Source organism: Glycine soja, chromosome 10 (genome assembly GCF_004193775.1).
Source record: "Glycine soja cultivar W05 chromosome 10, ASM419377v2, whole genome shotgun sequence".
Taxonomy (NCBI): Eukaryota; Viridiplantae; Streptophyta; class Magnoliopsida; order Fabales; family Fabaceae; genus Glycine; species Glycine soja.
In genome coordinates, this window is record NC_041011.1 from 7,962,232 (window position 1) to 7,975,751 (window position 13,520).

Below are 13,520 nucleotides of genomic sequence, written 5' to 3' on the forward strand. Positions count from 1 at the left end.
GAGGAGGAATCAAGTTTCTCCAAGAGTACTCTTCATCCTCACCATTCATTTTCTTGAAATATAATGGTTAAGATTAGCTACTCATTACAACCATTAGATTTCAAGAAAAATAAATGGTGCGGATGGAGAGTAACTTTCTTAGAGTTACTCTTAGTGTAACTTGATCCCTCATATATATATATATATATATATATATATATATATATATATAGAGAGAGAGAGAGAGAGAGAGAGAGAGAGAGAGAATAATGGGAACAAGAATGTAGAACTACTTCATCAATGAAGCTCTAATACCATCTCTAGAATCAACTCTCCTAAAAGCGTTGTGAAAGACTCATGAATGCCTTGTTGTTGCCTTGGATCCCTGCCACATGAGTAAAAGTGGAGAATGCACAAGACCATTTGTATCATATATTAAAATTTCTTTTTCTTTTTAAGATCAATGTGAGCAATAGGGATTAAACTCTAGATCACCGGATCATAGAGGCTGAAATTCTATGTCAAGGAGTAACACTCGTAAAAGTTATGCTATTAGGTGGAAGCTTTAATAGATACCCATTAGAAAGTTACATAAATTTGGCACCTTCATTGTGCCCCTTTTTGCTGCTGCCCTGCCTTTGGTAAACCACTGTATGTCATTCTCTTAGTTTTAAATAAGGGCTGACCTAAAGAGTGATTTCAGCAACTTTGCTTGTTGAGAATGATTGGCTTTGATTTACCAATTTGAGGGTGAGTGTTGTAAGTATGTAAATAGCTCTAATTTAGAATAGAAATTGGAATACCTTTTCTCTTTTTGTAATATCCTCTAGTAGCATTTGTTATTATACTGTATTTCCGTATTTCCTGAGTTTCATTTATTAGAATTAGCCAATATGTTCATATTAGATCATGTACGTTCAGGGAATCATCAAATGATATTAAAAAATTAATTCATCCCTCCCCTCATATTTCAAGATCATTACATCTCTAGGCTTAGTGCTGTATTCAAATCAATGGTCAATAAATTTAATTATTGATCTTGCATAAGCAAGAGATTCTTGTTTCCTCCATTTTTTCCTAGTGAATCTGACTCTGCCAAACTTGGCATGATCAATTAATTCATTTTCCCCCTTTAATATTTTCCTCTGCCTCTTATAAATTTGAGTGGGAAATATAAGATAAAGAGCTAATTAATGCTTATATAAAATGTAGAAAAGATGAAACAAATGAACTTACTGCCATTTCATATATTTTTATTTCTTATGTGTGGTAAATTATCATTTTCCAACATTAGATCTGGTCCTTTCCTTGGAGTAATTGTCTAGTGTAACCTGCTAAAGAATAAAAGTTTATTTTGCACAGGTTACTGCCGTTGGTCATGCAGCAATGTTGGCTGCTATTCAGAGATATGTGCCATCTCTAGTATGCACACTATGACTGGCTGCTTATTTTTTTTTCCATCACCTATTCAGATTCAATTCTCCAATCATCACATCATAGGGTTTTTACAAAGCCTTCTTTCTTGCAGATTCCATCCACTTATGCACCAGAAAGGTTAGATCTCTTGAGGCAGCTTGAGAAAGTAAAGCAAATGACAGCCAGTAATATGGGCTCAGATGAGGAAGTGGATGAAGATAAATGATCAGAAGCAATGCCGATTTATGTATAGCTAGCGAAACTATTCTTTGTGATCTGATGAAAATTGGACTGCTTTGTTATCCTCTTTCTGGAAAAAATTTGTTGATGCCAAATTTCTCAGATAGAAGTTGAGCATAGAGAAGTTCATTCCACGTGTCTGGCACCCCTGGTAAGCACCAGTGGCTGCAATCCTGTGGGGCATCAGGTGGAGTGCCCGGTTCCCGGTACTTGGAAGGGTGACCGTCTTTCCTCAACTCTGAAAGATATGTGATGTTCAAAAAGTGGACTTTCCTGCTCTCGTGTTGCATCTGTTTGACAACACCAGAAACAAATATGTTATAATATGGTTCAATTTCAAGTTTTGTAGGGTCATTTTCTGGCTCTGTTTCCATGTCACACTCTCCTCCATCATTCCACGTGCCATTCCTGTATAGTAAAGACTTGTCCAAATGTAAGCATGCCATCCAAATCCCCTCCCCCCAATACATATATTTTAGATCTATTCTAATAAAGATCAGTACAGTATTTGTGAAAAGAAAAGTGGGGGGACTGGGAAACTGGTTTCATATTCATAATTGATGTCTAACTTTTAGTTAAGTTATCATCTAAGTTTGACTATCTTTTCTGTATTTATCATGGGTGTGGATGACCATAAGAAATCACCAAAAACTAATGTAGGATGACTGAATTTGAGCAAAATAGTTTTGAAGTGAAGTTAACTAAGTAACGCTTCTGTTTGGCCAAAATTAAAAACGCCTTGCTACATGAAACACGCTTTTGATGATGAATTGTGTTTATGCACTTGCCTGAAATGAACGGAGGAATAGCTACGAAAGAAGACGAAACTCCTAGGATCGAGATTATGCAATGTCCATGATTTCCATGTCTGTAGGGATCTCCTAAATGCTTCTTTCACGTTCATCGTCTTGTTTACCCTCCCTCCTTCCTGGAAGTAGATTCCCCTGCAAAATATTAAGCAGCTTTTTTAGAAGTGTTATTTTCGATCATAGAAGACATTGTAAAACCATTTTAAAGAAGTGAAGAGCTTTTTCATTTCAAAGAAGCTTTCGGCCTTTTAAAAATAATAACTTTTTATATTTTAGAAGGTTAAAATAAGCACACTTAATATATATTTTTTAAAAAAAAGTTCATTCAAATGAGCCCAAACTTCATCAGAAATTTGCCAATACTTATGCAAGAAATGGTTACGGTTGACCTACAACTTGATAGTTTTGTCTGGGTTCCACCAATGCCCAGAGTTGAAAACAAGAACATCTGCTTCTACCCATTTATTAAAATACCAGTGCAACTCGTCAAGCCTGATAGTACTTCGGACATTACTTGATGAGTTTTGTGGTGGACGACCTATAACACACAAGAAGGGTGTCCTGTAGTACTCCACTGTCAGGTTGTATTCCTGAAACCTCATTACCAGAAAACCCTTGTGTTTGCTTATGGGGTTTCCATTCACTTCATATATATTGGAGAGATTAGAAACCCCTTGTGTCAGCATGCATAGCAAAGACTCCCATTGGTTTCTCCCCACGGAATCACCCGCAAACACAATGCGTCCATTGCGATTCCTCTCTAGGAGGTCACTGGCATTGAACCTGAGTTACATCACGATACAATCAAGAGAAGTTGCTATCAGTCATCAGTTACTCATGACTTTTACAAAGTACCATACAAACTTAAAAGAAAGGCAAACATTAATGTCTTTTAGGAATTAAGGAACTAAAAAAATAAATTATTAGGACGTTCAAAATTATATTGCTCGTTATTTTTTTTTTATGATTTTTATTATAATTTTTTTTTAGTTTTTTAACTAATGACTGTAAGCAAGGCTCTAAAAGAAAAGTGCAATGGCTGAGGCTTATCACAGAACGTGAACCTTACCCACTTTGTATGCTTCTAACATAATATGAATTATGTCAGTCAACTGTCAAAGTTGAATGTTTCATTTGGATAACCCCGGATCCCCCCCCCCCCCCCCCCTCCCCTCCCCTTCTTTTTATTAGTGGAGTGTCAAGTTCAGATTAATTATGCTCCTCAATTGAGAATTGAGTTCATAAAAACTAGGGTCACCCTTAACTATTATTTTCTTTTAGTTCATAAACACTACTATAATAGATTATTAATGTCATTTCACTTACTAAGTCCCCTCTTGGAAATAAGGATATTGTTGTCGACAAGTGTTTCTAAAAAATTAGCCTCATTCTCCTTCTCTACCTTATTGACTATTTCCAACCAAACCATTTCTTTGATCCAAAAGCTTAAAAGAAGAGTGGGGGGAATAATACTAAACAAAAAGACACGTTGGAACCCACACGATGGCATTATTGTTGACAATGTGAGGTTTTATTTTATCTCAACAATCAAGAATACATAATATACATATAGCCATGCATGGATGCATGCAATAAGTAACAAATGAGCATGACATGATACCGACACATATCACATACCGGGGAATGTCACAGTCATCAGGTTGCCATCTCCATTTACGAAACCTCTCATTTTTCCGTCCGTTTCGGCGGCACCGGAATCCGGGGTCGAGAAACGGACAGTTTTCGCCGTACAATTGACGAGGGTAGGTTTCATCCCACACCCAGCGGCCTCTGGAATAATCGCAGCCTCCGGTGAGTGGCGAATTCTGTGAATTATTGAGAGTGACATATGATGATGACAAGAAAGCAAAGCGAGAAAGAAACTGTGGATCAAAAGGGTACACAAGGTTGAAGAATAATATGGATGAGAGTAAGAGGACAAGAAAAGAGAGCGCATATGTTGATTCTCTCTTCATTTTTTTTTTTAAGGTTCTATTAAAATTATGTGACGGTAAAAACAATAAAGAAATAAATTTAAATGAGGTGTTTTATTTTGAGGGTTTGGTTGTTTTAGGGGGTTGAAGAAGATCCATGAGAAAAGGAAGCACGAGAGATTTTACATCTTTTTGAAAGTCTAGCCCCTTTTTTTCTGAAGACGACTTCTGAGCTAGCTGGAATTCACATGACTTTCATCATTGTTTTTTGTTTCTTAATTATTATTGTTATTATTCCATGTACAGCTTTTGGTAATTCCTCTCGTCTAGCTACGTTGTCGTTAGCTAAATATTCCCTGATTATGAGATTATTGTTTTGACTAATTAATCCATCTTCTCTCTGGAATTTTTTTTTCTTACATATAATAAAGTTTAGATTAGGAAAAAAAACAGTTTATCGAATGAATTAAGTTATGTTCAAAAAAACTAGTGGAAAAACTAACTAATAGTTTAAAATTGAAAATTAATAAAATTAGTTTATTAAAATGTAATTGTTCAGTAAAGTTGACTTTTTAAGTAACTAAAAAATATAAAATGACATAAAAGTAATAAAATCATAATTTATTTTAAAAAGATAATAATAAAATTTGATAAATATATTAAAAATAAAAATAACAAATATATTAAAACTAGAAGTTTGCATTTTAAAAAATGCAATTTCAAGTAGGTATTTTAAAAAAAGATAGTAACTACTAAAAAAATCTTGTATATTGAATAGTCAAATAAGTTTTTCAACTAGTAAAAAAATTAAAAATTAACTGATATGTCTTATAAAACATAACCTTAAAATCATCTTGAAATGAAGCATCAAAATTAAGAGAACTACCAACTTGTTGGTAAAGTTATAAAGAAGTATGATACTAAGGCGAAACGACGGAAAGGGGATAATTTTTTTTTTTCAAATTACCAAATGGAAGTAAAATTTAAATTAATATCTAGAAAAAGATAAGTCATAGGTTATCTACGATAAACTATGTTACGCCTTTTTTTTCATTGAAGTCATAAAAAATTTTACGACTTCAATTTTTTTAATACAACTTTAAAGTCATGGGAGTATTTTTTATTTTTTTAAGTCGTAAACTATTTATGACTTCAAAGTCTTAAATATTTTTTATTTTAATTATTTAACCAATTAATATATGTTTTGTTTTTTAATTTTATTTAATATTCTCTATACTTTTTATATTATTTTATTTAATATATTTTCTATATTGTTTATTAATGTTAAGGATTATTATTTGTTTTGTAAATTAAAAAAAATAATACAAAATTCCCAAATTTAAATAAAAATATTAAAATAACCATATTAACAAGTTGACGACTAATATTGTTTCCAAATAATCGTATCGTGGAACTGAAGGACATAATCGTATTAATTATCCATACAAATAAGTTGACGACTAATATTGTTTCTAAATAATCGTATCGTAGAATTAAAGGATATAATCGTATTAACTGTCTATACAAGCAGCAAGTTGACGACTAATATTGTTTTTATTTTTTAATTTTATGTTTGTGTTTAATTTGTATGGTTTGTTTTCTATTAATGTAGTGTGTTGTTTTTATTTTAACAACTAATTTTATTATTAAATTATTTTCTGTTGTTAATATTAAAATAATTTATAAAATAAAATTAATTAATACTACTTTACGAAATTCTTAATTTACTTAATTATAAATATAAAATTAATTAAATTTTTTTATAAAAAAATTAAGATTATTTGATAAATTATAAATTAATATTATTTGTTAATATTAATAACAAAATATTTTAATATTTTTCTTAAACAAAGTACATTTTAATATTTTATTTAAATTTAAGTCTTTTATATTATTTTTTTAATTTACAAAACAAATAATAATCCTTAACATTAGTAAAAAAAATAGAGAAAATATATTAAATAAAAAAATATACCAAAAATAAAGAAAATATTAAATAAAACAATATAAAAAATATAAAATAAAATTAAAAAAGAAAAGATAAATTAATTCATTAAATAATTGAAATAAAAAATTATTTACGATTTTGAAATCATAAATAATTTACAACTTTAAAAAAATAAAAAATAAAACAAAAATACTCCCACAACCTTAAAGTCGTAATAAAAAACATTGAAGTACCACTTCAATGAAAAATGAAAAAAAAAAATCATAACACAATTTATGACTTTTAATTCAAAACCTATGACTTACCACTTTCTGGGTATTGATTTAAATTTTACTCCCATTTAGTAATTTTGAACAAAAATTACTCCCTTTTCGCCATTTGGCCCTATCCGTAATCTGTCGATAAAATAAAATTATAAAGTTATTAAGCCAAAAACAAAGGAAAAATTCTTAAATAAAGAAAACACTAAATTCATAAGATTCAACTTTGAAAAAAAAACACGTTTACGGATAAAAAAGGCAAAAAAAGATTAGGAAAAAAAAAACGTTCCATTTTGGAAGGTTAAGGAAGACTAGCAATCTTAGGGAAGATTAATAATCGTTTACCAATAAAATAAATCTAAGAATTAAATGTAAATTACAATTAGTATAAATAGAAGAAGACTCCTTCAAATGTGTAGGCATCCATCTTCTGGAATGGTAATGTTTGTAATAAATTGAATAGTGTATTTTAGGTCAAAGTTTATTTGAGGATAGAATAGAATAAGATAACCAACATAAGTGGAAGTTTTTTTTTCTTGTTTCCGATATGCATTATATATTTTGAGATATTATTATTAGAAGCATGATCAAACATTATGTGCCAAGTATAAACCTCTCTTTATAAGTGAAGTATGATTTTGATTTATGGGTGTTCTCCTAATTTATCGGATAAGGGATTAATCCTGCTCATAGAGTATGATTGTCGTTGGTCCAAAAGAATTTTGTACACATTGTGAATCAAACATGAGTTTTTTCGTGAAATAGATCATTCTCACTTATCTAAATGCATTAGAGTCTTACATCACTCTGTCAACCATTTGGGTTAAAGTATGCTTTTGATTTAGTTCAACTTGTTTCAATTTTAAATATAAAAATCAAATATTAAATTGAACCAATGAATTAAAAATGCAGTTTTATCATTATCGCTTTTTATCTTTAAGAAACAAAGACATGTAAAAGGAGGTTAAGACATGACAATGGGATGGGACAGAGATAGGTATGTAGTTCCCCATCCCATCCCCACCTCCAAAAACTCATATCCATCCCCGGCGGGTATGATTTTTGGTTCTCCATTCCTGTACCTGACATGTATCATGTATATTTATACCCGCCCTATATTTTTTAAAAATAAAATCAAAAACATAAAAAAAATAATTTTAAGAAAAAAAATGAAACAAAAACATTTGATTTCCTATAAAATAGTGTCACCATCTATATTTAAGAAAAAAAAAACTCTATAAACAATAACAAAAAATTAATTAAGTAATATATGTTACATAAAATATAGATAATTGAGTTATTAGACATACCGAGTACATGTATGCGTACTGGTAGAAGGGAGGTACCTACATACCCATTCCCATCCTCATTCTCGTCCCGTATCCATTTTTTAAGATTGAATATTACTTTCGTATCCATTCCTGGTCAAAGCAAGGATTTTCCGTCAAACTTAGAGTGAGGGCGAGATGGTACCCACCAATATGGGTTTGTTTGTGTCGACAAGAGGATCAAGGTGAACAAAGGAAAACTCATTCTCATTGAATGTGAAAAGGGAAAACTCTGTCTCATTACAGATAGGATTAGGCCTTATATATTAATCTATACAAGGTGAGAAATCTTCTAACCTCCTAACAGAATTGTAACTAACTAATTACAAAACTAACTAATTTAGATATATACAAATCTAATGGTAATAAAGCTGATAGCTCCCCTCAAGTTGGATGGTGTATGCTGCACAATCCCAACTTGGACATCATGGAGGAAAAAGAGGGAGAGTGAAGGGGTTTAGTAAACACATCAGCCAGTTGTGACTGCGAAGGAACTGGGAGGAGGTGGATCAGTTTTGACTGCAGTTTTTGTCGAATGATGTGGCAGTCCAGTTCAATATGCTTGCTGCGTTCATGGAATGTTGGATTGTGGGCAAGATATATGGCAGATTTGTTGTCACAATAAACTGAAGCTGATTGGGGAAAGGTAATGTTAAGATCTTGGAACAAGTATTGTAACCACTGTAACTCACATGTTAATGAGGCCAACGCACGATACTCTGCCTCAGTAGATGAACGAGAAACAGTGTTTTGTTTCTTAGATTTCCAGGAAATGAGAGAGCTACCAAGTAAAACACAGTAGCCGGTGATGGATCGCCTAGTATTAGGACAGCAAGCCCAATCGGAGTCAGCAAAACCATGGAGTTGAAGTGGGCTGTGACTAGAGAGTAGAATTCCCTTGGCAGGACAAGATTTTAGGTACCTTAGAGTTCTTGTAGCAGCTTGATAATGAGGCACTAAGGGATTTGAAACATATTGACTAAGGTGTTGAACAGAGAAAGAGATGTCTGGCCTTGTGTGAGTCAAATAAAGAAGCCTGCCAATGAGTCTTCTATAGCCAGAAGGATCATCAAAGGGAACACCATCAGTGGCAGATAATTTGGTGTGAGGATCAAGAGGTACTGAAGCCGATTTGGAACCCAAAAATCCAGTATCTTCAAGTAGCTCAAGAGTGTACTTTCTTTGATTTAGGAAAATACCAGAAGATGACCTTGCAATTTCCAGGCCAAGAAAGAATCGAAGTTGACCAAGATCTTTGATCTTAAATTGTTGATCAAGGAATAGTTTGACAGACTTTATCTCTTCCATGGAAGTGCCTGCTAACACAATGTCATCAACATAGACTAATAGAGCTGTAAAGGAAGTGCCATCAAACCTGACATAAAGGGAATGATCTGCTTGAGAGACTTGATAGCCCAAAGAAGTAAGAGAAGTAGAGAGTTTGGAATACCATTGACGGCTAGCTTGCTTCAACCCATATAAGGACTTGTTCAATTTGCATACCTTGGAAGGGGAAGAAGCATCATAACCAGGAGGAAGAGACATATAAACCTCCTCATTCAAGTCACCATGCAAGAAAGCATTGTTGACATCCAGTTGTTCAAGATGCCAACCCCTAACAGCAGCAACAGCTAGTAAAACACGTACTGTAGTCATCTTGGCTACTGGGGAAAAGGTGTCAAAGTAGTCAGCACCCTCCATCTGAGTGTAACCTTTGGCCACAAGCCTGGCCTTGTACCTTTCTATTGTGCCATTGGCATGATACTTGATTTTATATACCCATTTGCAACCTACTGGAACCTTTCCACAAGGAAGATCCACAACAGTCCAAGTTTTATTTACCTCAAGAGCTGTAATCTCAGCATCCATGGCCGTCTTCCAACAGTCAAATTTGGAAGCTTGGTTATAGGTTTTGGGCTCAATGGTGGAAGAAATAGAGCAACAAAATATTTTGTAATCAGGAGAACAATTATTATAAGATAAAACAGAAGAAAGGGGGTAAGCAACATTACTTGAAAACTGATTGGTACAGCTAGATATGACATTGCAGTGATAGTCCTGTAAATAACCAGGAGGTCGTTTTGGACGAGTTGACACTCTGGTAGGTAAGGGTAAGGGTGGCTCTAAAGTAACAGGAACATTAGTAATGTGAGATGATGTTTGATCTATTGAATTTTGATCAAGATCAGAAGTAGGATGAGTAGGATGAGCTGTAGCAGCAGGGGTAGGTAAGGAACTAGAGTCCAAAGTGTGATCTATGGGTGGAATGGATGCAGGGCTGGTGCTTGTACTATCTATCAAACCGGTGGATAAAGGAGAGGAGTCCACACAAGGATGAGGTGAGATGTCCAAAGGATCATCATAAAGTGGAAAATTAGATGGAGTATTTGAGGGAGTGGGTCCAGGAACAGTTTTGAAAGGCAAACAATGCTCATAGAAAATAACATTGCGTGAGAGGAAAATATTGTGTGAGTGAAGGTCATAAAGTATGTAGCCTTTAGTACCATCTTTGTAACCAATGAAAACACATTTTCTGGCTCTAGAGTCAAATTTGGTACGATGTGCTTGTATAGTAGTGGCATAGGACAAACAACCAAAGACTTTAAGGTGGAGAAGGGTAGGTGGTAATTTGAATAACAATTCATAAGGGGATTTAGACTTAAGTAAGGGACTAGGAATTCTGTTTATAACATGGACAGCATGTTGAACACAAAAATTCCACATAGTGAGAGGAACATTGGAATGAAAAAAGAAGGACCTAGCCACATTCAAAATATGCTGGTGTTTACGTTCAACTACACCATTCTGTTGAGGGGTCTCAACACATGATTTTTGATGGATAATCCCCTTAGATAGAAAGAAATCATTTAAGGCAAATTCAGTCCCATTGTCAGATCTAAGACATTTTAAGGATGTGTTGAATTGATTTTCTAGATAAGCAACAAAGTTAATAATGTGGTTTTTAGTTTCACTTTTATTTTTGAGAAAGATGACCCAGGTAAATCTGGAATAATCATCTACTAAGGTGAGAAAATATTTATGTCCTAGAAGGGAAAGGGTGGAATATGGACCCCAAACATCAGCATGCAATAGTTCAAAAGGAGATAAAGAAGTAGTAATGCTATTAGGAAAAGGAAGCCTCTTTTGTTTAGAAAAATGACAGCTGTCACAAGGTGACATGTTGTTCTTACAAGGTATGAAAGGAAATTGTTTAGAAATAGCTTGCATACCAGAATTTGATACATGTCCTAATCTGGAATGCCAAAGCTCAAAAGAATGAGAAGAAATTGAATTACAAGAACGAATCATATCAGCAGTATCTATCACATACAATCCTCTTTGAAGCTTAGCTGTACCAATCGTTTCTAGAGAATGATTCTGCAAAATCTTGCACAAATCAGTAGTGAAACTTAAATGGCAATTATTTGTACTAGCTAATTTTGTGACAGACATCAAATTGACATGAAAGCAAGGAATGTAAAGAACATGATGGATAGTAATTAAAGGTGAGATAACTACACTACCAGAGATGGAAGCTAGAACCTGTGATCCATTGGGTAAAGAAACAGGGACAGGGACAATGTTTTGATAAGTGGTAAGAGAGGAAAGATCAAAAGTAATATGATCAGTAGCGCCGGTATCTAGTATCCAAAGAGAAGGATTCTTACCATTCGGATTGGAGGAAGGGGAATGCAAAGCAAAGGGAGATGTGGTTACTGAATTGGCCTTTGGTTGAGAACCAACTTTTGACTGTTGAAGAGCTTCAAGAATGCCTTGGTACATCTCTTGTGTAAACTGAAAACTGGACTGTGCAGAGGAACCTTGTTGGGTTGATTCCAGAGCAGAAGCATTTGAGGTATTGTTGGCCTGAGATGATGATGATGAATTCTTGGACTTATTGGTCTTGTATCCGGGAGGGTAGCCAATCTTCTCAAAACAATTGTCGACGATGTGATTTGTTTTGCCACAGTGAGTGCAAACTCGATTACCACCTTTAGAAGAGCCCTTGCCTTTGTTGTAATATCCCCCTTTACCATTGAAATTGCTCTGATTGGAATTGACTTGCATAGCCATAGCAGAGTCAGAAGTAGCTTCAGAGACTGAATCAGAATTAGAGCCTAGCATTTCACGTTCTTGTTGAATAACCAGGGAGAAAACGTGATCAATGTCCGGGAGAGGATTCATCATCATGATTTGTGATTTAGAATGCGAAAACCGGTCATTCAAGCCTTTAAGAAAGCGAATAACGTAATCTTGTTCGCGATAAACCCTAACAGAATCAATTCCACCACAAGAACAGGGAATTGAGCACTTACAGTGAGGGATTGGACGATAATTCTCCAATTCGTCCCAGTAGATCTTCAATTGAGTGAAGTAATCAGATACATCAAGCGTTCCTTGACGGAAACGATACAGATCCTCTTGTAGATCGGAAATGCGGAAGATATCACTCTGAGAAAACCTAATACGTAGATTCTTCCAAACACCAGCAGCGGTATCGATCCAAAGTACCGATTTTGCGATGGAATCAGAAATTGATCGGTGAATCCAAGCGAGAACCATAGTGTTGCAGCGGATCCACGGTGCATATAACGGATCGGAAACGGGAGGTTTGGGAAGAGATCCATCGATGAACTTGTCTTTGTTCTTCGAAATTAACGCGATGTGCATCGAACGGGACCAAGTGTGGTAGTTCTTGGCCGTTAAAGAAGGAGAAACAAGAACTAGAGCTGGATTCTCATTCGGATGCAGATAGTATGGATTCGCAGAGTTTGTAGAAAAATCAACGAAGTTCTGGAGTGCCATTGATGAAACTTCAAAAGAAAGAATGAATCAAAAGACAGAAGGAGATCAAAGATTCAACAGAAAAGGGAAGAATAACAATTTTGGAAGAAGTGCAACAATGGCTACCAGAACTCATGTGAGCTCTGATACCATGTCGACAAGAGGATCAAGGTGAACAAAGGAAAACTCATTCTCATTGAATGTGAAAAGGGAAAACTCTGTCTCATTACAGATAGGATTAGGCCTTATATATTAATCTATACAAGGTGAGAAATCTTCTAACCTCCTAACAGAATTGTAACTAACTAATTACAAAACTAACTAATTTAGATATATACAAATCTAATGGTAATAAAGCTGATAATTTGTTATGCCTAAAAGGCTTAGATCATTATCAATTAATATTTGTTTTTATTGGATTGATATATAGTGATTTGCTATAATTTAGGTTGGTTGTTAACTAAGCACACTTAATTAATTTAGAGGATAATATGTAATTTTAGACGTTGATCAAAAAATTAATCATTAAAATTATAATAAAAATCTAGTATAACGAACTCTAAAATTAGTTCAATTGCTGAATTTTATCGATAAAAAAATTCAACAATTGAATTTAAATGAATGACTGTAATTCACTTTAAATAAATCAAATCCAAGGGCCAAGATGAAAAACGCACAAAATTGTCTTCAACATTCTTTTTTTTTTTTTTTTCAGAATATTGTCTTCAACGTCTTCATTCTTCATGATATTAGATCTGGGTTTAAGCTTGTCATGACTAATGTAGGGAAGAATGCTTCCATACGTTCTTTTCACATAATCT

General features: G+C 33.8%; 2 protein-coding genes across 2 annotated transcripts in view; one reads left to right on the forward strand and one right to left on the reverse strand.

Annotated features, from left to right (window-relative positions):
• LOC114369390 overlaps window positions 1-2,248 on the forward strand; it is a 27,884-nt gene extending 25,636 nt beyond the window's left edge. The window contains exons 17-18 of the mRNA XM_028326621.1: window positions 1,342-1,401; window positions 1,508-2,248. Coding sequence (XP_028182422.1) covers window positions 1,342-1,401; window positions 1,508-1,621 — 174 coding nt within the window. The 3' untranslated portion in view covers window positions 1,622-2,248. The remainder of the gene's footprint in view (window positions 1-1,341; window positions 1,402-1,507) is intronic.
• On the reverse strand, window positions 1,695-4,449 carry LOC114369391 (protein trichome birefringence-like 8). The gene is made up of 4 exons (XM_028326622.1): window positions 4,083-4,449; window positions 2,838-3,227; window positions 2,424-2,579; window positions 1,695-2,043 (listed from the first exon to the last, which is right to left on the reverse strand). The coding sequence occupies exons 1-4, from the start codon at window positions 4,418-4,420 to the stop codon at window positions 1,695-1,697; spliced, it is 1,233 nt and encodes a 410-aa protein (XP_028182423.1). The 5' UTR covers window positions 4,421-4,449.
• Window positions 4,450-13,520: the final 9,071 nt, after the last annotated feature.

What these genes read in the sequence shown, in the direction of transcription:
- LOC114369391 (XM_028326622.1), bottom strand. Translation starts at nt 4,420, where the DNA reads ATGAAGAGAGAATCAACATATGCGCTCTCTTTTCTTGTCCTCTTACTC. An exon ending in GATGACTGTGACATTCCCCG is followed by an intron (nt 3,228 to 4,082) that starts GTATGTGATATG and finishes GATGTAACTCAG; the next exon opens with GTTCAATGCCAGTGACCTCC. An exon ending in TATTCCTCCGTTCATTTCAG is followed by an intron (nt 2,044 to 2,423) that starts GCAAGTGCATAA and finishes TTTACTATACAG; the next exon opens with GAATGGCACGTGGAATGATG.